The sequence below is a fragment of the Dendropsophus ebraccatus genome, chromosome 1, assembly GCF_027789765.1.
Source record: "Dendropsophus ebraccatus isolate aDenEbr1 chromosome 1, aDenEbr1.pat, whole genome shotgun sequence".
Taxonomy (NCBI): Eukaryota; Metazoa; Chordata; class Amphibia; order Anura; family Hylidae; genus Dendropsophus; species Dendropsophus ebraccatus.
Window position 1 is genome coordinate 74,107,620 of NC_091454.1, and position 22,855 is coordinate 74,130,474.

The following is a 22,855-nucleotide window of genomic DNA, read 5'->3' on the forward strand; positions in this document are numbered from 1 at the left end:
AAACAGCCTAATTCACAGAAACTGTCCTACTATATTAAATTTACCAACACCTCTAGACCAGTTTTTTCATTTGTTACTTTAGTGGTTCTAGTTACGTCTGGTCCCGCAAAAAAGGAAAGCAGCATCTGATATTGTAACATATACCTACAACAGTGTTGTGCCTGTTACCACACAACTAGGTAGGCTGAGCTTGTGTCTGTCGGGACATTTGGAACTAGAAAAATTCCTGAACCAATCCCCTGGATCCACTACATCCTTTTAGCTTGTACAGAAATAAATGAACGTATTAAAGGGAAACCTATCATTACTTTCTTGCTGCCTGAGCCACTCATCATGAGGATGAACTATGCCTACGGTCCCTAGTGGCTTCCTCCTTCTTCAAAGATCTCTACCTTTTGGGTATAGCGAGAAATCACTCACTCACGGCAGGTTTAGGTAGGGAGAAGCTGCCAAGGACTTTCCTGATGACTCGTGGCTCAGGCAGCATGAAAGGGATCCTTTAACACTAACAATTTTTAAAAGCTGCTATCTGATGAATGCAAATTAAAAGAACATTCCACCCAGAGGCATTTGATGATAAATGCTATATTTTAAGGTGCGTGATCATTGGGACCCCCACATAACACCACTGCTTGGCAGTTTCTGTCAGTATTATAGACTTTGAATGGGGTGGGAGGGCGTATGCTCAACTACAGTCCCATTCAAACCCCTCTTTGCCATAATCATCCGAGCTTGAAACAGCACAGCTATGGGAGGTTCCAGTAGTCAGCCCTTCCATCCATTGCATGGGTTATTAATGCTAAATTGATGGTGATAAATGCTTGAGGGTATACTTTTACCAAGTATAAAATAATCCTTTGTAAAACTTTACAGATTTCAACTCATTGACTAGGAAATACCAAGCAGGACATTATTGTCCTTTAAAAAAAAAAAAAAAAAAAAAAAAAGATAATCCACAGGGATATCTCATAAGCAGTATTAGCATACAACAAGTAATAGTCCACTGAGGTCTAGCCCTTTTGCCTGCTGTCAGATGTTCCAGACATTAAAAGCTCAGCAATATACACGTGTATCTGTAAGCTGTATCCTGGGTATTACTGAGGTCTAAATATAAAGCCACAAAGACCCAGCTGTATAAAAGGCCAGAGAAACTTAGAATAACCATATCCAGCCTTCTATGACTTAATAGTATTCCAAGATACACATAAACAAATTACATTTCGTCAATTGTCTTCAATCATCACCTTTTTTGCTTGTCTATAAAAATACTGGCATTGCTTTCCTTAAAAACCATAAACTTTTAGTTTCCAGTAGTTTCTACTGAATAACATTAAAATTCTTTATAAAAGTATTTTTCATCTTAAATGTATAAGTTCTCTATTAAGAGACCACTATTTACATAAGAGTGTGCAGGTATTTAATGACTGTCCTGTCTATGGCTAAGCCTCTGCTTTCTCTTCTTGGGGTGGACTGAAAAGCAGCTTCCGGAAGATATTGGCATAGAATGGTCCATACACCTGCTTGTTGAAATTGACAATGTTTGAATAGTGAAATCCAATGAACTCCAACTCCTTACGCACAGGCATAAGACCTCCAGGAACGATAGGAACATGTTTGTATGGGTAGGGAAGACAAAGGAATGTGGTCAAGTACTCTTGGATCCGTTTTTCTGAAAAATGAAATAAAAAGCAATAAAATATTTGATTTTTTTTTTTTTTTTTTTTAAAACCTCCTCAGCTTAATTTACCTTAATGAATATAAAAGAAATACACTGCCTATTTACAGTAGTTTATCATGCAAATTGTTAAAGCCCATCTGCTTTGTTCCAAGCACATTGCCAGTCATGCCCACAGGTTGTGTGGTATTGCAACTTAGCCCCATAAGCTTCTGCTAGGGAAAATAAAATGCTTTATCCACATGGTCAGGGTGCTTAGGGTGTGAAGTTTTTCTCAAGAAAAAAAAAAAGTTTCTTCCCTCCAATAGACTTCTACAGGTGTGAAAAAAACAAACAAAACACTAGGTAACACTGCCATGATAAGTGAAGATGAAGATAGTGGTACCCACTATAATACCAATAAAAATTAGAAGTCTACCTAAAAAAAAAAAAAAAAAAAAAGCAATAGAGGGAGAGATTGACATTAGAAGAATATGTCTGCAATGCAATTTTTTTTTGAGAGAATTCTTTATATAAAAGTTAATACTGTACAAAGCTGTTTGCGCATAAGAGAACCAATAAATGAAGCTCAACCTTTTAACACCATATCATTTCCAGCACTGCTGGAAAATAAAAAGTCAACAAAACAAATCCTGTCAATGTGTTAGCAACACACCACAAAAATGACAAAATGATTTACCTACACAAAGCTGAAGATAGCTGGGCTTATAGATATGCAACACTATGCCACACTTACCAACTAAATTGTAGATAGGGTGATTTTTCTCAGTCAGGCCACAGATTTGTCCTTCCAGAAGACTTTTAGTATCAGCACCAAGTGCAGGTAACTCTCTTTCAGTCAGTGATTTGTTCAACTCAAAAGAGATTTTAGTACTCATAGCAATAAGAGCCTCCTTTAAATTAAATGTTCTGAAAGCATTGGAATAAAAAAAAAAAAAAAAAATTACATTGCAAATATGTATAAAAGTTGCTTTGTATAAAGTCACTGAATGCAGAGAAATGATAGCATTAGTGTAAAAACACTTACTTATTTAAGCCCTGTAGGAGTATGGCTGCGATTTCTTTAACATGTTCAATAATTCCAGTAGTGCTTACAGGGCCCATAGCATTCTGGGTAATCAGACATACACATGCTACAAGTTTCACTTGATGCAACTTGTTCTTCAGGTCTACAATACGCAGGTCATCTGTGATGACTGTCTAGAAATGAGAAAGCCAATATGCAAACACTAGTCACTATGCCCAAAGAAACAGCAAGGTTTCTATAATGCATGCTGTAGTACTTAAAGGGGTATTCTCCCAAAAATCTTTTTTGCAGCGTTAAATAGCCCACCCCTACCTCAATATATTGCTCAAAGCAAGTAATTACCTGTTTTGAGCCGTTTTGTAGCTATTCCTGCCCATTCACCCCCTCAGTATTCACAAAATGAGCTAAATGGAATCCAGGCCGACACGCTCCTTCCTCCTGGCCCCCACCTTTGGAGTCGGGATCACGTGTCCTCCTCTCTCTTCAATTGGATGACACGCTTGCTCCCTCGGCTATCTCTGTGACAGGGAAGCAGCGTGTTTGAAGAGAACATGTGTGTGTGTGTGTGTGTGTGTGTGTGTGTCAATTTGGTCATAAAAGTGTGTGTGTGTGTGTGTGTGTCATTAAGTCATAAGTGTGTGTGTGTGTGTGTGTGTGTGTGTCATTAGGTCATGCGTGTGTGTCATTAGGTCATAAAAATTGTGTGTGTGTGTGTGTGTCATTAGGTCATAAGTGTGTGTGTGTGTGTGTGTGTGTGTGTGTGTCTCATCAGATCATAAGTGTGTGTGTGTCAGCTGCAGAGTTCGGCCGTTTCCCGGGCAGTGTGGTGAGCTGTGACCTCTGCCCAGCCATGTGCGCCCTCCCTCCTCAGCCTCCCCTTGCAGCGTCCCTGCCTCTGCTGTAAGCTGGATGATTCTTCTCTCCTCTTTCTAGCTCTGTATCCTCCCTCCCATCAATATCCTCCCTCCCATCAATATATCAGGTCACACAGTTTCTGATTTGGACTGATAGCAGCTTGCTGGGACCTGTAGTTCTACAGAAAGTTCTGTGACCTGATATATTGTGTAGAACTACAGGTCCCAGTAAGCTGCTATCCATCCACATCACAATATATCAGGTTACAGAGTTCCTGTAGAACTACAGGTCCCAGCAAGCAGCACTCAGCAGGAAGCAATGCATGATGGGAAATGTAGTTTCCTGGCCAGCACCATCTTGCATGTATATATTGGCTTCTAGAAAAGGAACGGCAGCAGCTAGAAAGACGGGAGATGGCTCAAAATACTCAGGGGGACTTTGTGAGTAATTTTGGGAACATTTCATTTTTTTAGCTCTTTAGGGGGGGGGGGAATACCCCTTTAAAGAAGGAACCACCAACCTCTGGCACAACACTGTCATAGTCCATATGCAGCAGTTTTACAAAACCACTGTTCAGCACCAAGGTAGGGCTCAGGTTATCCACAGATACTCCATTACCACCAGATGTACCCTCTTGGGCTTTTGCTTCTACTGCATCTTTGAGAGACTGTTCAATCCATTTGGTGGTTTGGTTCAGTGCATCTGCATAAAAATATAATAAAAAATATGTTATTTGTAGGCGGTTTCTACGGGTTTCGATTTGCACCATACAAAACTAATCCATAATGCCTCATCCTCACAGCTCCTTACTTAGTCTCAGGTCCCACCACCCCAGATGGACTTTATGTCTAAACACATCAGGACGTAGTATGTGTTGGAATATACAATGTTCAGATATTGTTTACTGTCAGGCAATGTCCCCTGGTGGGCGTGAATTTTTTTTTTTTTTTGCTGTGGTTTGGGAGGATTAATTTAGGGAGTTTAGTCTGAGGTGTGGTGAGAGTGGTTCAGGGTCTGCTGCTTCCACTACCTGCATTGTATATTTTTTGCCTATATAGTTGATCAATCGTAAGGGAACCAATCTATCTGGCACACAAAAGAACTTCATTAGACTGTTATGAAGGAGATCTACAATACTTTTTCTATGGAGTGGAGAACTTTATGTATGTGTGTGTATATGTTTATATATTAAATGCCTTGTGTATTTGTTTGATGTGATCAGGTTTGCAGTGCTAATATGATAACCACTAGGTGCGGCTGCCTGTTCCAATTGGGGTCATAATTATGATACAGATTACACAGTGGCACTGGAGCATGTGCATGGCAGTCGGCTGGTGACCGGATCTTGGGTGAGGTAAGCAGCAACTGTGGGGTATGTACACATAGTATTTATGAAACACTTTTGTATATTGTTTACATGCTTTAAGAAGACGTATAGTCAAAGCATGTAACATCGCATACATGCGTTCTTATAAGAACTAGATTTTATCCATGGATTAGGAATAAAGTACAGATGTTATGGTCTAATTGTGCTGCATCATTTTCTGTTTGGACTATGTATAGCGAGCCCAGAAAGTCCCTGGGTGTTACCTGCACTCAGTTTGACTGAAAAGGAAATGGGTTTCTGGAATACTTAAAGGGGTATTCCAGGAAAAATTAATAATTTAGCAATGGAAAGGGTTAACCAAGGTTAACCCTTTCCTAATATACTTACCTGTCCGTTTTTGGCCCCCCACGGAGATCTCCCGTCCAGTCACGTGATGGTCCAAGCTGTGACTCGCGGATCCTCTTCTTCCGGTTCGGTGACGTCACCACCCGGCCGGCGACTGACTCTTTCTTATTAGCAGCAGAGCACTGAACCCTGACTGACTTGTAGTGTGTAGCCAATCAGGGTTTAGTGCTCCTGCTGTACGAAGTTAGCCGGGTTCTGATCCCCCCGGCCCCCTCCTTCTCTATCATTACAGCGATCCCCCCGGCCCCCTCCCTGTGCTATAAGCCCGATCGTCCTGGCCTTCTCCTTCCTATGTAATCTGTCCTGATCAAAGATAGCTCACCCGCACCCCCCAGTGTGCTGCGGCGCCGGCCCCCGTATCGGCACTTATTGTAAGCAGCTGTTCTCAGCTGACAGGCGCTGTGTGTGTGTGTGTGTGTGTGTGTGTGTGTGTGTGTGTGTGTGTGTGTGTGTGAGGCAGGAGAGAGTTCATGCTTGCGCTGTGTACGGAGCAAGCATGAACTCTCTCCTGCCTCACACACACACACACACACACACACACACACACACACACACACACACAGCGCCTGTGGGCAAGGAGAGACTGAGAATCTATTGGAGGAGGGCAGCAGCAGGTGCCTCTATGACCATTCTATGAACATTATTTAACTGTTCCCTATGGTTTAATACAAACCTATTGGAAGACATTTTGCAACTATTACAAAAGAAATAGAGCTCACATTTTACCTTCCACAGTTTATTACTGGTATTTGCAGACCCGAAACTTTCAATTGTTATATATTTTGTTATATATAAGGTTGCTTGAAAAAGATCCTAATGAGAAATCGAAACGTTGCATATTGATGGGTGAATAAAATATTTTTTTTTCCTTCACTTTATATAGCAGTGCTGCCTCGTTCAACTACTTGAGATTTGCATTGCAAAATTGAGCGATAGATTCAGAATCTAGAATTCAGAATTCTGGCCATTTTGAGCGATTAATTGACCCCACAACTCAATCTGCTCAAAGGAAGGTCAGTTTTGTAGCTTCTGTAACGAGCTAGACTGTTTTCAGATGTGTGAACATGATTGCACAAGGGTTTTCTAATCATCAATTAGCCTTCTGAGCCAATGAGCAAACACATAGTACCATTAGAACACTGGAGTGATAGTTGCTGGAAATAGGCCTCTATACACCTATGTAGATATTGCACCAAAAAACAGACATTTGCAGCTAGAATAGTCATTTACCACGTTAGCAATGTATAGAGTGTATTTCTTTAAAGTTAGGACTAGTTTAAAGTTATCTTCATTGAAAGGACATTTCAATGTGACCCCAAACTTTTGAACGGTAGTGTATATATATATATATATATATATATATATTTTTTTTTTTTTTTTATTGTTTAGTATTCATTCACTTACTCATTTATTGCTAAGTGTAGGGATGACCCTCAAAAAATGTATAATATAAGCAATAAGCAAACCAATGTTGCACAATAAAATGAGGTGGAAAGGATTATACATACCGGGAGATTTTTCAAGTATTTCCTGGAATTTAACCCTCTCATATTCTGCCAACTGTCGTTGAAGCTGTGGCCTAATGTTATGGATAGTGTAATTCACCATATCCATTTTCATGAGGTCTAGCACATGGAAGACATCCCTGATGATTCAAAGGTGAGAGGAGAGAAATTAAATAGGTACATAGAAAATGGACAAGTGCAATGTATATACGTTATGTTTCTGGAAGAAAGCAGCAATATTTTTCCTATACCAGATAAACCCTTTAAATGACTACAGGCCTTACTAGTGACATATATACATCTGCTGTATGTATAACAGTAATCTGTACTGTACACAAATTTCAGGGAGTTGCATATATGAAAACATATTCTGCCAAAGTATGAACAAACTGATTAATTGGCCCAGATTTACTATTTCAATTTTAAAAATTGGCTTTAGCAATTTTGATGCACAATCGTAGCAAATTTGCAAAAAGAAACCCCACAAATTGCATTTTTACTCTGATATGGTGCGTTCACACCTACAGGATCTGCAGCTGATTTCATTTAAATAACTGAACACAGCATCAAATCTGCACCATCAAATCTGCTGCAGATCTGCTGCAGATCCTATAGGTGTGAACGCACCCATAAAGTAGATATGCCCAATGGATTCTTCTTAAAACCCCACAGATTTATTCAAAACCTACACAAAAATGCTTTTCCTTAAGGTGAATAGAACAAGCCAACAGAATTGTGTAGGTATGGAAAACGATGGTGTTTTCGTTCTTACAGGTTTTGATGTATATGCAATGACATAGTATATGGTACAAGCCTAGATGTAAACATAGCAGTAAACAGCTCTTGTCCATGTCTCTTTATTTGTGTGGGTTGTAAAGATAAATTCCAAACAGTAGTCAAATATAGAGAGAGACAGGGACACTCCACTTGCTTTACACAAGCCAGAAATATACTAGCAGCCCTCTGGCACTCCTTTTATAAACTGATGATCGCAGCACTATTAATATCCCTGCACTTAGGCTTCCACATTCGACCTTGAGGCAGATGGAAAGTCCAGCTCGCTGTATAAAGTCAAGAACTCAGAAACAAACTTACTTTCCCCCCCTCTATCAGCACTGCTACTGAAATCACTACTACAGAACTCTGTAAATACTCCTGTTTTTAAACTATAGTGTAAAGATTAGCACACTGGTATTTGTATTTATTTATCGTCACGTTCTGCATTAGGCTCCTATAATGAAATAAAAACACCCTAAAAATATACATTTAAACAGGAATAGTGGGTTTACTTCCACGCTTTTTGTATTCACACAAATAAATAGCTGCAGTTTTTTCACTTTTAGTCTAAAATGTGCAGTTTTGTTGTACTTTTTACCATTAAACAACAAAACTGCTATCCCCCCCCCCCCCCCCCCCAAAAAAAAAAAAAAAAAAAACAACAACATAGGGATCATTACTCTCCGACTGCTAGTATCTGGTGATAGATTGATGTGATAAGGCCATACAGTACCCTGGGACAAGTAATTGTTTAGCTGCATGGATGTGTACATGATCTGCTTAAAAGGAGCAGTCACATCCCTAGACAATCCTTCTCTAACTGAAAACCACATTGCAGCAGATCCAGTATTAAAGGGAACCAATCAGCACAATTGGGATGATATAGTTCCCTGAACCGCTGTATACAGCTCCTGCAGCACCCGCGGCACATACTGGCCGCGGCTGCAGCAGGAGCTGTATACCCGAAAAAAAGCACTTTAATCCCCCGGGCACGTGACAGCCAGAGGCGGGGAGGTAGTCATCTGGGCAGCTTCCTGCCTATGTCTAGTCACCGTGCTCCATGGGATGATTGACAGGCAGAGAGGCCAGTAACGGGCAGCCTCTGCCTGTCACGCGCCTGGGGGATTAAAGTGCTTTTTTTCAGGTATACAGCTACTGCTGCAGCCGCGGCCGGTACGTACATCGGTTCAGGGAACCATGTCAGCCCGATTAGTTCCCTTTAAAAAGGGAACAAGGCAGGAGGATATGAAGTTATGCAGTTTATAAAACTGTAAAAAAGAAAAAAAAAAAAAAAACTGTTTGTTTTGACCAAAGCAACCAATCATAAAACAAGTTTCAAAATGCTGCACAGTGACTGGGTTCTGCCCCATCGACTCCACTCTGACTGGTAATGTAGCAGTAGACCAAGTTATAATAATTGGAGCCTACGGAACTTGTGGTGGATGCGATTACCGGACATCCCATAGGTTCCATTATAATTCTGCCTACTGATACTTTACCAGTAAGAGTGGAGGTGAAGGGGCACGGCGCATGCTGCAAAGCGCTTCTGGGGGGGGGGGTCTAAGCACCTGTACCCCCACCGTTACAGACCTTTGACAAGTCACTATGACATGTCAGAAGTTTGTTTAAATGATGGATACACTTTAAGGTGTTGCCTCATATCAAAGCAATATTGGCCAGTAGTGTAGCTTAGACTTTCATTACATTTACATTTTTTGTGTTCAGTAAAAAGTACAGAAAAACAAAAGGAATACCAGTGTTGAACTTGTCACATGACAGGTAACTACAATGCCTGATGGAGCCTGTTAAATGGCATCTATTTGCTGTGAAAGAAAATAGCACAATATGCTACACTATTTCCTCAGAAAAATTTGTCAATATTTGACCAAGACTCTTAACAGAGCCTAAAACACATCACAGACACGAACACAGCTGTAGGCCATAAGACTGTACATTAGGAGTTCTTAAAACCTAATAAAGTGAGCACTAACCGCAGCATTTGTACAATGTCTTCACTGGCTTTAAGCTTCTTAACATCATCATCTCTAACAGGGGCACATAACTTTGACATTATATTGATGATATAACCGCCAAGCTTTGGAATATCAACAGCATTGTGTTCAGCCTGTTGTCTTATCAGGTCCACATCTAGAACTTCACAGATTTGGGTCCGAAGTCTGTTTGTACCGGGAGTTAAGAAGGAAAGTAGAATCTACAATACAATATGACATTAAAGAAAAATAGCATTTAAAATACATTGCTGTCATCACATTTGTATACATATATCTTTATATTTCCTAAAAAAAAAAAAAAAAAAAAACAAACCCTGGCTGGGTCCTTCCAGGAGGGATATCTGGCTAGTCCTGTGTTTTGAGACTCTTCAATGAGGCTCCACAGGCTCTTTTGTTTTGCATATTAATGTTTCCCAGGGGGCAATGCACCTAGGATTTCTCTGCTTTGAGCGCTTTCACTAGCAGCCGGCAGTGTTATCATTTGGCTGGTCTTCCTAAGATCAGCGATCTGTTTCTCTTATGGCTCTACAAGGCATTGCTCCCACCTAGCCAGGATCCTGCACCACACTGAAGAGGGGCAACACCCCGAAACAGCTGTAAGTGGATGGATACCTGGCCTTGGTTTTTCCCCTTGTCATTACATTGACTTATAGAGCCACCTGATATGGTGGTTTCCTTACAGGAGCTACCCCTTGGCTGGGTCCTTCCCGGAGGGATATCTGGTTAGTCCTGTGTTTCGAGACTCTTCAAAGAGGCTCAACTGGCTCTTCTTTTGCATATTAAAGAAAAATAGCATTTAAAATACATTGCTGTCATCACATTGTTATACATATATCTTCATATTTCTTGAAAAATCAGGGATTCAGGGCTAATGTATTTATAATGAAGTTGCATGAATGAATATAATTTATAATGAATTTAATTTTGATATGAATTTTACAAGTTTTGCTCATGAATATATATTATGAGCAACATTCTAATAGGACACTGGCCCTATTACATAAGGGTGGTCATGGAAAAGTTGTCAGTCACTATTTGGCAGTTTGTTTCTGAGCTGGAAGAGTCCATTGTGGGGGGGAGATCTGTGCTGTTCTCTTCCTGTATGCCTGTATATGAGCAGCAGTGTAATATGAAGATATCCTGTGTAATATAGAGGAGGGGAAGACATAAGTAGTGTAGCAGTAACCTCTGTCCTTAGTGTGGCTTTTTTTTCTCTGGGAGAAGATTGTGTGTTTTTCTTCAGTGTTCTATGGCTGCAGCTATGTGTGCGCGCGCGCTATGGCTGCAGTAGGTTGTGTGTGTGCTATGACTGCAGCAGGTTGTGTGTGCGCTATGACTGCAGCAGGGTGTGTGTGTGTGTGTGTGTGCGTGCTATGGCTGCAGCAAGCCGAGTGTGTCTGTGTGTGGTGTGCGCTATAGCTGCAGCAAACTGTGTGTGTGTGCTATGGCTGCAGCAGCAGGCTGTGTGTGTGTGTGTGTGTGGGCGCTATGGCTGCAGCAGGCTGTGTGTGTGCTATAGCTGCAACAGGCTGTGTGTGAGTGTGTGTGTATGCTATAGCTGCAGAAGGCTGTGTGCGTGTGTGTGTGTGTGTGTGTGTGTGCCCCCATAGTGACCTTCTATATCACTGTGTGACCCCCTCTATATCATAGGTATCTGGAATTGGAATATTTAGTTAGAAACATAGAAGACTGTCACCAGGAAAAGACCACCTGCTCCATCATGTCTAGTTGTGAGTATTTCAGGACAGGGAGGCTGGAGACTGGCTGCATCCACTGCACACACAGGAGAATCTACTTTATATACAGTATTCCTTTATTCCCTCAGAATTCACCCCAGGATTATGTAGGACATTAGAGAGAAGCTGCTGAGTCAGTGTGATAAATAACTCCCTTGGTATATGACTGGCCATTTATGAAGGAGCAGGAGTCGTAGTCGGTCCTGATAAAATTCAGGAGTCGGAGCTGCGGCTTACCGACTCCACAGCCCTAAATAAAAGTTAACATCTAGTGAATTTGGTTTTTGAATAGTATTACAAGGTCCTTTGTCATGATTTGGGAATTATAAAATATGTAATGAGATTATTAACCCTCTCATCTCTAGGGTCAAAGTGCTTAGAAGTCACAAATCTGAAACCATAACCACAAAACCTAGTGTATTTACCTCTTTTATCTCATCAAAAAGCCTGATGGCGTGTTCATACACTGGAGGATCCTCTTTAAGTTCTGACTCCAGGCGATCCCAGAATGCTTTATGAACAATCTGCTTTACTTGTCCTTCCAAACTGTGAAAGGTGTAAAGTCCGGTCATTACCAATATCAGCTGAAAAATATTGGTCTCTCAAAAACACCCTTTTCACCCTTTTCAGGAACAGTGCACAGTCACCAGACAGCAAAACAGCTTCCAGGGGCTATATAACAAGCCTGGCACCCAGCTAAGAGGGACATTTAAAAGTGGTATCTTTCACTGATCTGGTCTAAATCACTTAGATCGCCTAGAGAGTTATCAGAAACGTTTACTTATGTGGAGTAGAAATACATATACACATCAATAACATTTAGTCCTGGGTATAGAAAAGTTAAAGTAGTATTGGTAAATAAGCCTGTTAAACCAGATCTGTCAGCTGACTATACTGTCCTATGTGTATCTGCCATTTTGCTATAAGTCCTGAAAGAAAATAGCAGAGAATTTTTTGTGCTGTCACAGGTAAGTATCACTTTATTGGTATTTAAAACCAACCCCTCCCTCATTTTTTTAGTCTACCCAGAGTACCCCTTTAAAAATTTTTACTAAACCACAGAACAGGTACTAAGTGGAATTTGACCGCTGAGACCCCCATTGATCATGAGAATTGGGTTCCTTGTTCCCATGAAACCCTAAAACTGACACGCTGCCACATCCCTTGTTTACTATGGCCAACTGCTTTACTCAGCTATCTTTGTTAGTTTCATGGGGAGTGAATGAAGCAGCGGCCAAACATGCACTGCCGATCCATCAACTCAGGAAAAAGGGACCCCCAATCACAGGATTAATGGTGATTCCAGAAGTAGGATTCCCACTAATCAGCTGCTTATCACATCTTGTAGATAGGTGATATGTTTGAATCTTGAGATAACCATTTAAGCTGACATATCTGCATTAAAAAGTGTCACTGTCGTTTCAAAAACTTTTTTGGCATTTCAAAAATTTTGGTCGGTCCAGGTCTGAGTGTTCAGACCTGTACAGATTGGGAGAACGACCACACTGCAGTTGGGCTTATAATGGCTTATGACATGTCAAAGTTTTTTGAAACAACAGTGACACTTTAAGCCACAACTATAACCTCCATATAGAAATTAACACACAAAATGAAGCCAAGAAGAAATACAAACCTATTTTTTGGGGGATCTATAGTTTCGAGATGAAAGTTCTCATTTGCAACAATTTCATGGGCTAATAATAAGTTGGACAAGTTCCTTGTGGTTGCCATAACATCATCAAAGGTTGTCGTTCTTGGTGGACTTGCTAATGAATAAAACATAATGAATAACAAAGTAGAAGTTGTAAAATGTCCAAGAAAGAAGTCAGCCACTAAAATAAATACTATATTTGTTCTTGTAGCTATATTTGCATGTTTGGGCTGGGTTCACACTACGTATATTTCAGTCAGTATTGTGGTCCTCATATTGCAACCAAAACCAGGAGTGGATTAAAAACACAGAAAGGCTCTGTCCACACAATGTTGAAAATGAGTGGATGGCCGCCATATAACGGTAAATAACTGCCATTATTTCAATATAACAGCCGTTGTTTTAAAATAACAGCAAATATTTGCCATAAAATGACGGCCATCCACTCAATTTCAACATTGTGTGAACAGATCCTTTCTGTGTTTTCAATCCACTCCTGGTTTTGGTTGCAATATGAGGACCACAATACAGACTGAAATATACATAGTGTGAACCCAGCCTTGGAATGTTATAAAACATCGCTGAATTGTTTATTGTTGCATACAAACTGCGTTTACACACATAGATAACTAACTAATTTATATGACAGATTTTTGAAGCCAAAGCCCGGAATGGATTTGAGAAGAGGAGAAATCTTAGTCCTTAGAAATATTTCCTTTATAACCTATAATCTGTTTATAGTCTGTTCCTGGTTTTGGCTTCAAAAATCAATTAAATAAATAAATCAATTATCTGTGTGTGTAAACGGCAACAACGGCTGTGATTACTACGGAACTTACGCTGTGCTGCAGCTGAGGGAATCCCGGACGGAGTGTATACACATAGTATACGCTCCGGCCGGGATCCCTAGTGGCGCCGCAAAAAATTGATGACAGAATCCCTTTAAAATATGTGAACACCGTTTCACTGTTAACTGGCTTCAGATAATTGTCCTATCCTTGAGCAGTAAACCATATAGAAGTCTATTTTCATGTGCATACGAGTGCCACATGTTACAACATGACATGTGCACATTCCAATCAGGTATCTACACAGGAAGCTGCCGTACTTATCAATAGCTGTATATGTAAACAAGATAGGACTACAGTTCACAAATACAATCATTTGTGTCATGGTAAATGGTAAATAACATTCACACTCACACACTGGAGAAGAATGCTTGCTGGACGAGTCACTGGTAAAACTTTCCCTAGGAGACTCGCTGTCACTGGATGAACAAGCCATACTCTCTGAGAGCCGTGATCCATCAGAGTCGCTGAGCCGGTCCTCATTCCCAAAGGATTTATCATCGCTGAATGGCATTTTTGTATCTACATAGTAAAGACAGTATAGTTTACCGGAGGCAATAATTCACAGGATTAACAGGTTAACTCAGAGTAGGCTAGGTTCACACCTGCATTTGCCTCATTCATGAACAAATCTGTTCACATTATGGTGCGTTTACATGGAACGATTATCTTTCGAATTTTCCCGATAACGATCGCATTTGAGCGATAATAGGCTGCCCTTTTAGTATTTCCATTCTTATTATCTTAGCATCTGTTTGAATATCAGTTATATTCTTTCCTGATTTCAAAGGGTCCATTTACACAGAAAGATTATCTGGCAGATTATCTGCCAAAAATTTGAAGCCAAAGCCAGCAATGGATTTTAAAAGGAGAAATCTCAGGCTTTCCTTTATGACCTGATCTCTGTTTATAGTCTGTTCCTGGCTTTGGCTTCAAATCTTTGGCAGATAATCTCTCAAATAACCTTTGTGTCAATGGACCCTAACTTCTTCCTAAAAAAACAAAACAAAACGATGTGCACTTTCCACTCATGGAAGGGGTTCCCGGGTGGACGTCCTGGTAAAGCAATCAGTGTGCTGCCGCAGCGCACCGATTGGCTGAGCGGATGTCCAGATGTAGGGAACCCCCGAAGCAAGTCGGAGCGTGGAGCAGGTTCAGTATGGTCCGGCCGCTGGGGGGGTTAACGGGGCGGTCTCCTTACATACTCGCAGCGGGATGTCAATATGTGCCACGCTGTAATGAATCGGCCGTGCGGCTCTGTCATCACAGCGCTGCGCATATCTGTACAGTTCCCCCGCTCCCAGCACCTAATTACAGATGCTGCTCGGGTGGGGGAGAGTCCTTTACAGGCATTCCACGTCCGTGTTCCGGACGTACAAGCTATGCAGCAAATTTGATGCTGTGTTCAGTTATTTAGTTACATTGATATCAAATCTGCTGCAGATCCTGTACATGTGAACACACCCTAAATAAGAACTTGCATAGTAAACCCAGACTGCTATAACTTATAGCACTTATACAGAAATATTCCTGCTGAGTGCCATTGTTAGCTGTAGCCATATGCACAAAATAAAGGAGGTCTCGGATTTATCAGTAGGCTAAATAAACAGCTGCTTTATTCTGGCAACACTTCATAGCACTCTAAAGGAAGCACCACCCTTCTGTGGTAACTACCAGAGGTTCAGTCTGTATACTCAGGAAGAGCAGAGTCACAAAAACTCACTATCCTGTCCAGGCTTAGTAGCAATAAGAGAACGGTAGACCCACACAGTGAAAACAAGCCTATAGTCCAAACTCGGAGAACTCTTGTTTGCCTCTGAGTCATGTGTTTTTTTCCCTATGTAACTGCAACTCTCATCTTGCCTGGACAGCCAAAACTTTAGCTAGGCGATGTGATTCTACCTGCTTACACCGTACCTGTGGGACTACACCTATATATACAGGCCTCTGAATCAACAGCTGTCCAGGCATGATGGGAGTTGTAGTTTTGCAACAGCTAGAGAACCTGCGTTTAACACCCCTGACCTAGTCTTCCCCTTTTAGTATTCCTTTTTTTACTATAGATATATGTTTATCACAGGCAGGTTTAATGTCAGTTATTGTAGATTTACCAACCACATCTGCTGGAAGTTTGTTCCAAGCATTTACAAAAAATCTTCAGTTCACCACTACTTATCAGCTGCTGTATGTCCTGCGAGAAGGGGTGTATTCTTCCCAGTCTGACATGGTGTTTTCTGCTGACACCTCTGTCCATGACTGCTGCATGTATGGGAATAAGACCATACAGAGAATTGGGGCATCACCTAGACTTATGCAAATTTTTTTGTATGTTACAAGCGCTAGCTAACCAAATCTCCTCCCCCCCCCCCCCCCCCTTAACATTTTTTTTTATAATCTTTAATATGCTTTTTTTCTGGTTTTAATAGTCCTATAAAGAAGCCCCCTCACCCCAAAATCATTTAAAAATTACTTTTAGCCACAACATATTTAGGTAAAGCACCAATCCCTCTTGTGCAGGAGACTAAAAAACCCTGAAGATATATATAGCTAGGTCTCCCAGAGACAGGCAGCATTTGGAGTCTGGCAGCCTCCTCACTACTGGAGCAGGACTCACATAATGCAGGACACACAATACATAGAGCCCTGGAGCTGGAATACTACACTGGCTGTATTGTGGTCCTGCATTGTGGATGTAAAGTGATAGGAAGCAGCTGGTAAGCAGGAACACTGCCCCCTGGGGGCTGATAGCGGATACTACAGCCCTTACATGCCCTCTGTGCCACTTACTGCCATGACCGACACACACATGAAGCCACTTACCTGCAGCTGGACACTACACGGTTAATATGACAAGGAGGCCTGCTGGCAAATCGTTTCCACTTCAGCAAGGCTCTGTCTGTTCTGCTGAGACTTGTAGTCCTACAGCCCCCCTCCATGGTGTCCCCTTACCTGTCAGTGTACAGAGCAGGGCAAGCGGGCTCCTCCGGGGGTCACTGCTGTGGTGATGGGTCTGTACACCGGTATAGCTGGAGCTATATATACGGCTCGGGTCCCTGTACTCGGGGTATACACAGCGCTCAGCACTGTTTGGCTTCTAGCCCTTCTGATGTTTTTGTTCAGCTTCACCTCACAGCTGATCGTTGGGGGGGCGGACCGTACCAAATCACGCACATGGGCGCCTGTCACTGTAACTGATTCTTTCTGCTTTTATGGAGGGATGTCATAGGGAAGCGTACAGTTCATGTTACAGGCACTCTTCCCTCCAAGTCTTATGGTCTTTATACTATAATAAGAGAGATAAATACATAAAAGCGTGTAAATACATAATGGTACAGTCCTGGCGATTACGTCTCGTATTTACGGAAGTATGCAGCTACTGGCCCATACGCGCCTCCCCCCTCAGTTAGGTTGCTAGGGAGATGTTTTGCTGTTCTTTAAACGTTGACACGCCCCCTCTTCAGCGTTAACCCTTGCACAACTTTCCATTCTAAGGGCTGGGGGCGGGGCTGCTGCTGCGGGTACTGCAGGCCATGACCCGGGGACGAGGCGCGAGGAAGGCGCGCGGCACAGCCCGCCACGGCCGCCGGGAGAGGAGGAGAGCTGCCCGCGGGGGGTTCAGTCTGTGTCAGAACGGATCCCATTACATCAGTGCCCTGAGAACCTCTTGTAGGTGGCTGCCCACCCCCCAATACTACTCTATGTAGGCGCACTAGGCTACTGCAATACAGGATAATTGAGGTATATCAGGTTGCAGGGGACCTGACCAAAGGCCCCCAGCTTTAGTTACCAATAACCTGGTGGAGCTGCCCTGCAATCTGACTATAGTATAACATTTCTAGTTTTGGCCTTCAGGATACAGTGCCAGCTTCTCCCCTATGTGATGCTATAAAAGGGGTTCACCACATTTCACTTTATTCTTAGAAAAATACTATGGGGGAGATTTTTTAAACTGGTGTAAAGTAGAATTCTCTTAGTTGCCCCTAGCAACCAATCAGACTCCACTTTTCATCCCTCACAGATTCTTTGGAAAATGAAAGGTGGAATCTGATTGGTTGCTGGGGGCAACTTAGGGCCCTTTTACACAGAAAGATTATCTGACAGATTATCTGCCAAAGATTTGAAGCCAAAACCAGGAACAGACTATAAACAGAGATCAGGTCATACATGAAAGCCTGAGATTTCTCCTCTTTTCAAATCCAGTCCTGGCTTTGGCTTCAAATCTTTGGCAGATAATCTGTCAGATAATGTTTCTGTGTAAAAGGGCCCTAAGACAATTCCACTTTACACCAGTGTGATAAATCTCCCCCTATGAGTTTTGTAGTGATATACAGTGCTTCTCCTATACAGGAACGCTGCAGCCCTGAGAACCTGGGCCTCCATCCATGTGTGTGGCTATATATGTATGTATATAGGAACAGTGCCACTAAATTGTAGATCCCTGGAGTCTACAATGGCCAGCGCACCCTTCTTAGCTGTCCCCTATTTATACGCCGCAGAACCCCCCTATCCACAATGTGGTTGTGATATGTGACATGACCGTCGCCAGAATACAGCTGCTGTCCCCTCCACTACACCCCATCCAAATAGCATCAAAAACACCATTGTGCCGTATTAAAGGAGAAGTCCAGCCAAAATTTATTTTTTATATGTTATTACTTATGGAAAGTTATACAATTTTCTAATGTACATTAATTATGGGAAATGCTCATATACTGCTATTTCCCTTAATTTAGTGTATCAGGAAGTGTTAGAATTCTCTCAGAACCAGTGACGTCACGACAAATTATGTAATTCCTATGGAGTGTCCAGCAGGGGGCGCTCTATATATAGAAGTCAATGAGTACCATTGACTTCTATATATATAGTGCGCCCCTGCTGGACACTCCATTGGAATTACAATGGATGTGTGTATGTAATGTAATGTACTTTGCGATTGAATACAAATAAAAGGAAGAAAAAAAAAATCATTGGCTGCCGACCGTGCAACGGTACACGTAATAGGGTTGTGCTGCCGACAGCTGATGACTGTGTAAAGAAAATAATAAAGTATATACTTTACCTCTCCATACTCCCTGCTGTCTTCCTGGCTACTCCCAGCAGCCCCTGATGCAACTTCAGAGACGGTCTCTGAAGTGACAGGCTGCTCAGCCAGTCCCTGCCTAGGACAGGACCCTCAGAAACCAGCTCTGAAGTTACACCAGAGTAAGTTACGGGGAGTAGCTAGGAAGACACTGGGGAGTGTGGAGGTATGTATATACTTTATTTTATACATTTAAAGAAAGAGCTTCACAGACATTGCTAATGATCTCCATGCAGCCCTTGCTGCACCATTATCGAGCTGTGTATTAGGCTCAGTATAACACTGATTTAGCAGATAGTTGCTTGTTTACATTTCTAATTGTGCCGTGTTATAAGGCCCTAGGTCTATAGTGATGGATTATGTTAAATAAAAAGATTACGCTAGCCTGGACAACTTATAAAGAGGGCCCACTATTTGCTCAATGGCTGACCCACTAGGTCCCTCACTTGATAGAGGACTTATGGAGGCCTGTGGTAAATTACCCTTCTTGTCTTTTTCTTTGAGACATTCGGTCTGCTCCCCTCTGCCTCCTCCTGAGCTTCTCCTCTCTTCCTGTTCCTCTCCCATTCGTCAGTGTCTGGACACCCCTTGACCCCTCTTGGGGACTTTCCCTCTCTTGTAGTTTCTTTATGCACCTGTACTCCTTACCTCTGGTTACTCATCAGAAATGCATAGCAGAGACAGCAGACTCTTTGTACTCTGTTTTAGCTGGAATCCTATTTGACTGCCATGTACATATGTGGTTACTAACTTGTGGAATTCCTTTTCTCAGCACAGGAGTACGGTCTTAAAGGGAACCTGTCACCCCCCGTGCCGGGGTGACAGGCTCCCGACCCCCCGTTAGAGCCCCATATACTTACCTAATCCCGCCGGGTCCCGCTTCTGGAGGTGGTCGGGTGATGAAGATCTCAGCCGCTGCAGCCCGGCGCGCGCGCTGAGAGATGAGTCCAACACCCATAGAGAATGACAGGAGAGTCCAGCGCTCTGTCATTCTCTATGAGCGTTGGACTCATCTCTCAGCGCGCGCGCCGGGCTGCAGCGGCTGAGATCTCCGTGACCCGACCATCTCCAGAAGCGGGACCCGGCGGGATTAGGTAAGTATATGGGGCTCTAACGGGGGGTCGGGAGCCTGTCACCCCGGCACGGGGGGTGACAGGTTCCCTTTAATATCTTTTGCCTTCTGTAGCTATGAGACAACCCTTATGATATGCACCTATGTTATGGTATTTTTGTTTGTGTGTTCCTTTCTACACATGACTTCTTTGTGTTGTAATGTGTTGTTTATAAAAATATCAATAAACTCAGATTTACAAAAAAAATTAAAAACATTTACAAGCATTTCCTAAAATGTGTTATTTGAGAGATATAGACTCACTTATCCCCTCAGGTGCTGCTTTGTTTCATAACCTGTTGCCTTTGGCCCAACAGACAACTGCTTTCTTGGGGCGCTGATACTCAGTTCAATCCCAGTCTGATTAGTACTGGCAGTTGGTTTTCACTTCTCATGCAGCAAGAGGGAGGATTATGGGAAAGTGTCTGCACTGTTGCAGGGAATGGTTGGGTTACAGTACCAAGACAGGTTATCAAGCTTGGGGTTATTTACGCTAGAAAAAAGACGTCTTAGGGGCGATCTGATCACAACGTACAAATATATGAATGGACAGTACAGAGATCTTTGTAGTGGTCTTTTTACTCCTAGGTCTGTAACAATGACAAGGGGGCATCCTCTACGTCTAGAGGAAAGAAGATTTCATCATCAGCATCGACGTGGGTTCTTTACTGTACGAGCGGTAAGACTGTGGAACTCTCTGCCACATGAGGTTGTCATGGCCGATTCATTAAATAAGTTCAAGGGAGGCCTTGATACTTTTCTTGAACAATATAATATTACAAGTTATGGGCATTAGATTTCTGGTGATACGTTGATCCGGGGATTGTTCTGGTTGCCATTGCAGTCGGGGGGGGGGGGGGGGGAGGCAGGGGAGTTTCTCCATGTGGTGGGGCGGTTGTCTTCTGCCCCATAGGGGTTTTTCGCCTTCCTGGATCAACACAGTAGGATTCACCTAGGTTGAACCTGATGGACTCTTGTCTTCTTTCAACCTTATTTACTATGTTACTATGCCAACCACAGGGTTACAATTCAGACAGAAAACCAGGAAGAAATCACATAGAGGAGGAAAATGGTACAGTAATGTAAGCTACTTTACTAAAAACAGCACATGTTCTTCTTTACACACACACACACACACACACACGTGTAATCGCAGGAGATCACTCTGGAGTTTAGATGTTTAAGGAGTCCCATAAAACCTATTACAGAGTTTCTTAAAATCGCTTGTACTGTTGATATTTAATGTTTTCAGAAAAATGACCCTGAAATGACAGTTACGCTTTAAGGTCTCTTTTCGGCAGGTCTGTTTCCAGTGGCCCACCACTCTATTAAGTCAGTGCAATACATATGCATTGCATTGAAGTATGTAAGCAATCTTGAAAAGCAAGCGTGGTACTGCTCCCCCCACCATTGTTTATGAGTTCTATAGGTTGATTCCTCTGTCAGATGTGTCTCCAAGAGGCATACCATACCAGGCAGGTAGTTCTTAATGTGATTCATGACTGCCATCCTTTTTCTACTATCCCCCATTCCCCTGATGTTCCATGTTATGATTTTAAAACCCATTTTTATTTAAGTTCTAGTTCCTGATCTAGCAACCCCGACTTTCTACCGTGGCCAAAGTTCTGGGACCCAAATACCTTAGCGTGAGGGAATTGACAGCGAGAAATACCCAAGGAGAGGAAAAGAGGAAGAAGAGGGGAAAGAGAACACAAAAAAAAAAAAAAAAAAAAAAAAAAAAAAGGGGGAGAATAACACCCACCCACCCCCCACAAACCCTCCCAAACCACCCACAACCCACCCAACCCCCCTTCCACCACCCTTCCACCCCCCCTCCCACATCCCGCCCCCCACCCCCTCTCCAAACCCTCCCTCCCCCAACCCACCCCCCTTCCCACCCCACCCCCCCATAATCCAGGCAACATTGCCCAGATTTCAAACTTGGAGCGTCAGCCCTCCTGACCCCCGGATCAGAAAGAAATAAATGATATTTCACAAGACAACAATATATTCATAGTCACATGGCCTTCTACAACCCCTTCTGGTCCATCCACCCCAGTGCTTCTTTAGGACTTGTGAAGAACCAGGATTTGTCCTCATACATAATCCTGAGTTTCGCTGGAAACAGAAGGGCATATCTGATCTGTTTCTCCCGCAATCTCTTTTTAACATTATAAAAAGCTTCTCTCTGTTTCTGAGTCTCAGAGGCATAATCCGGAAAGAACATTATCTTGTTATTATTAATCCTGATGTCGCCCTTTTCTCTCGCACACTTCAAGATTTTTTCCCTGTCCTGCGAATTCAGTAACCGAAATAAAATGGCTCTTGGGGGACTCCCTGGGGGCGAGGGGCGTAATGGCACTCGGTGAGCTCTTTCCACCAAAAATAGCTCAGAAAACTTGTCTCTTCCAAACTCCTTTATGAGCCACTTCTGAACATATAACTCAGTTTCTTTGCCTTCCTCCCCTTCCGGTACCCCAACCATTCTGACGTTATTTCGTCTAGATCTGTCCTCTAATTCCACTACTTTCTTTTTGAGTACTCTGTTCTCATCTGTTACCTTCTCCCAGTTTTGCTTTAATGGCTTTATCTCGTCCTCTAAATTGCTGATCCTCTGCTCAGCTTCCTGGAATCTTTCACGGATTTTATCCAGGTCAGCTCTCATAGTCATTATTTCTGACCCCAGAGATCCCACCTGGGATGTCAATCCGTTAATAGAAAGGTCACACTTTTTTATTGCTCCCAATATTTCAACCAACCAGCTGGGCTGCTCCGGGGTACTTCCATCCACTACCCCCAGGGATTCCCTCCTGTCCTGAGCCATATCGCCATGGCTCTTTTCTATA

The 22,855-nt window shown here is 42.5% G+C and overlaps 1 protein-coding gene across 2 annotated transcripts; it reads right to left on the reverse strand.

Annotated features, from left to right (window-relative positions):
* Window positions 1-919: 919 nt before the first annotated feature.
* TCP11L2 (t-complex 11 like 2) lies at window positions 920-17,371 on the reverse strand. 2 transcript variants are annotated; one of them, XM_069973026.1, is made up of 10 exons: window positions 16,768-17,371; window positions 14,173-14,340; window positions 12,953-13,085; window positions 11,745-11,865; window positions 9,563-9,783; window positions 6,798-6,934; window positions 4,078-4,259; window positions 2,703-2,875; window positions 2,412-2,584; window positions 920-1,669 (listed from the first exon to the last, which is right to left on the reverse strand). In XM_069973026.1, exons 2-10 carry the CDS (start codon window positions 14,330-14,332, stop codon window positions 1,440-1,442), a joined length of 1,530 nt encoding a protein of 509 aa, XP_069829127.1. In that variant the 5' UTR covers window positions 14,333-14,340; window positions 16,768-17,371; the 3' UTR covers window positions 920-1,439. The 2 variants fall into 2 exon arrangements, with proteins under 2 accessions (XP_069829127.1, XP_069829128.1); XM_069973027.1 differs by lacking the exon at window positions 16,768-17,371 and adding an exon at window positions 16,639-16,760.
* Window positions 17,372-22,855: the final 5,484 nt, after the last annotated feature.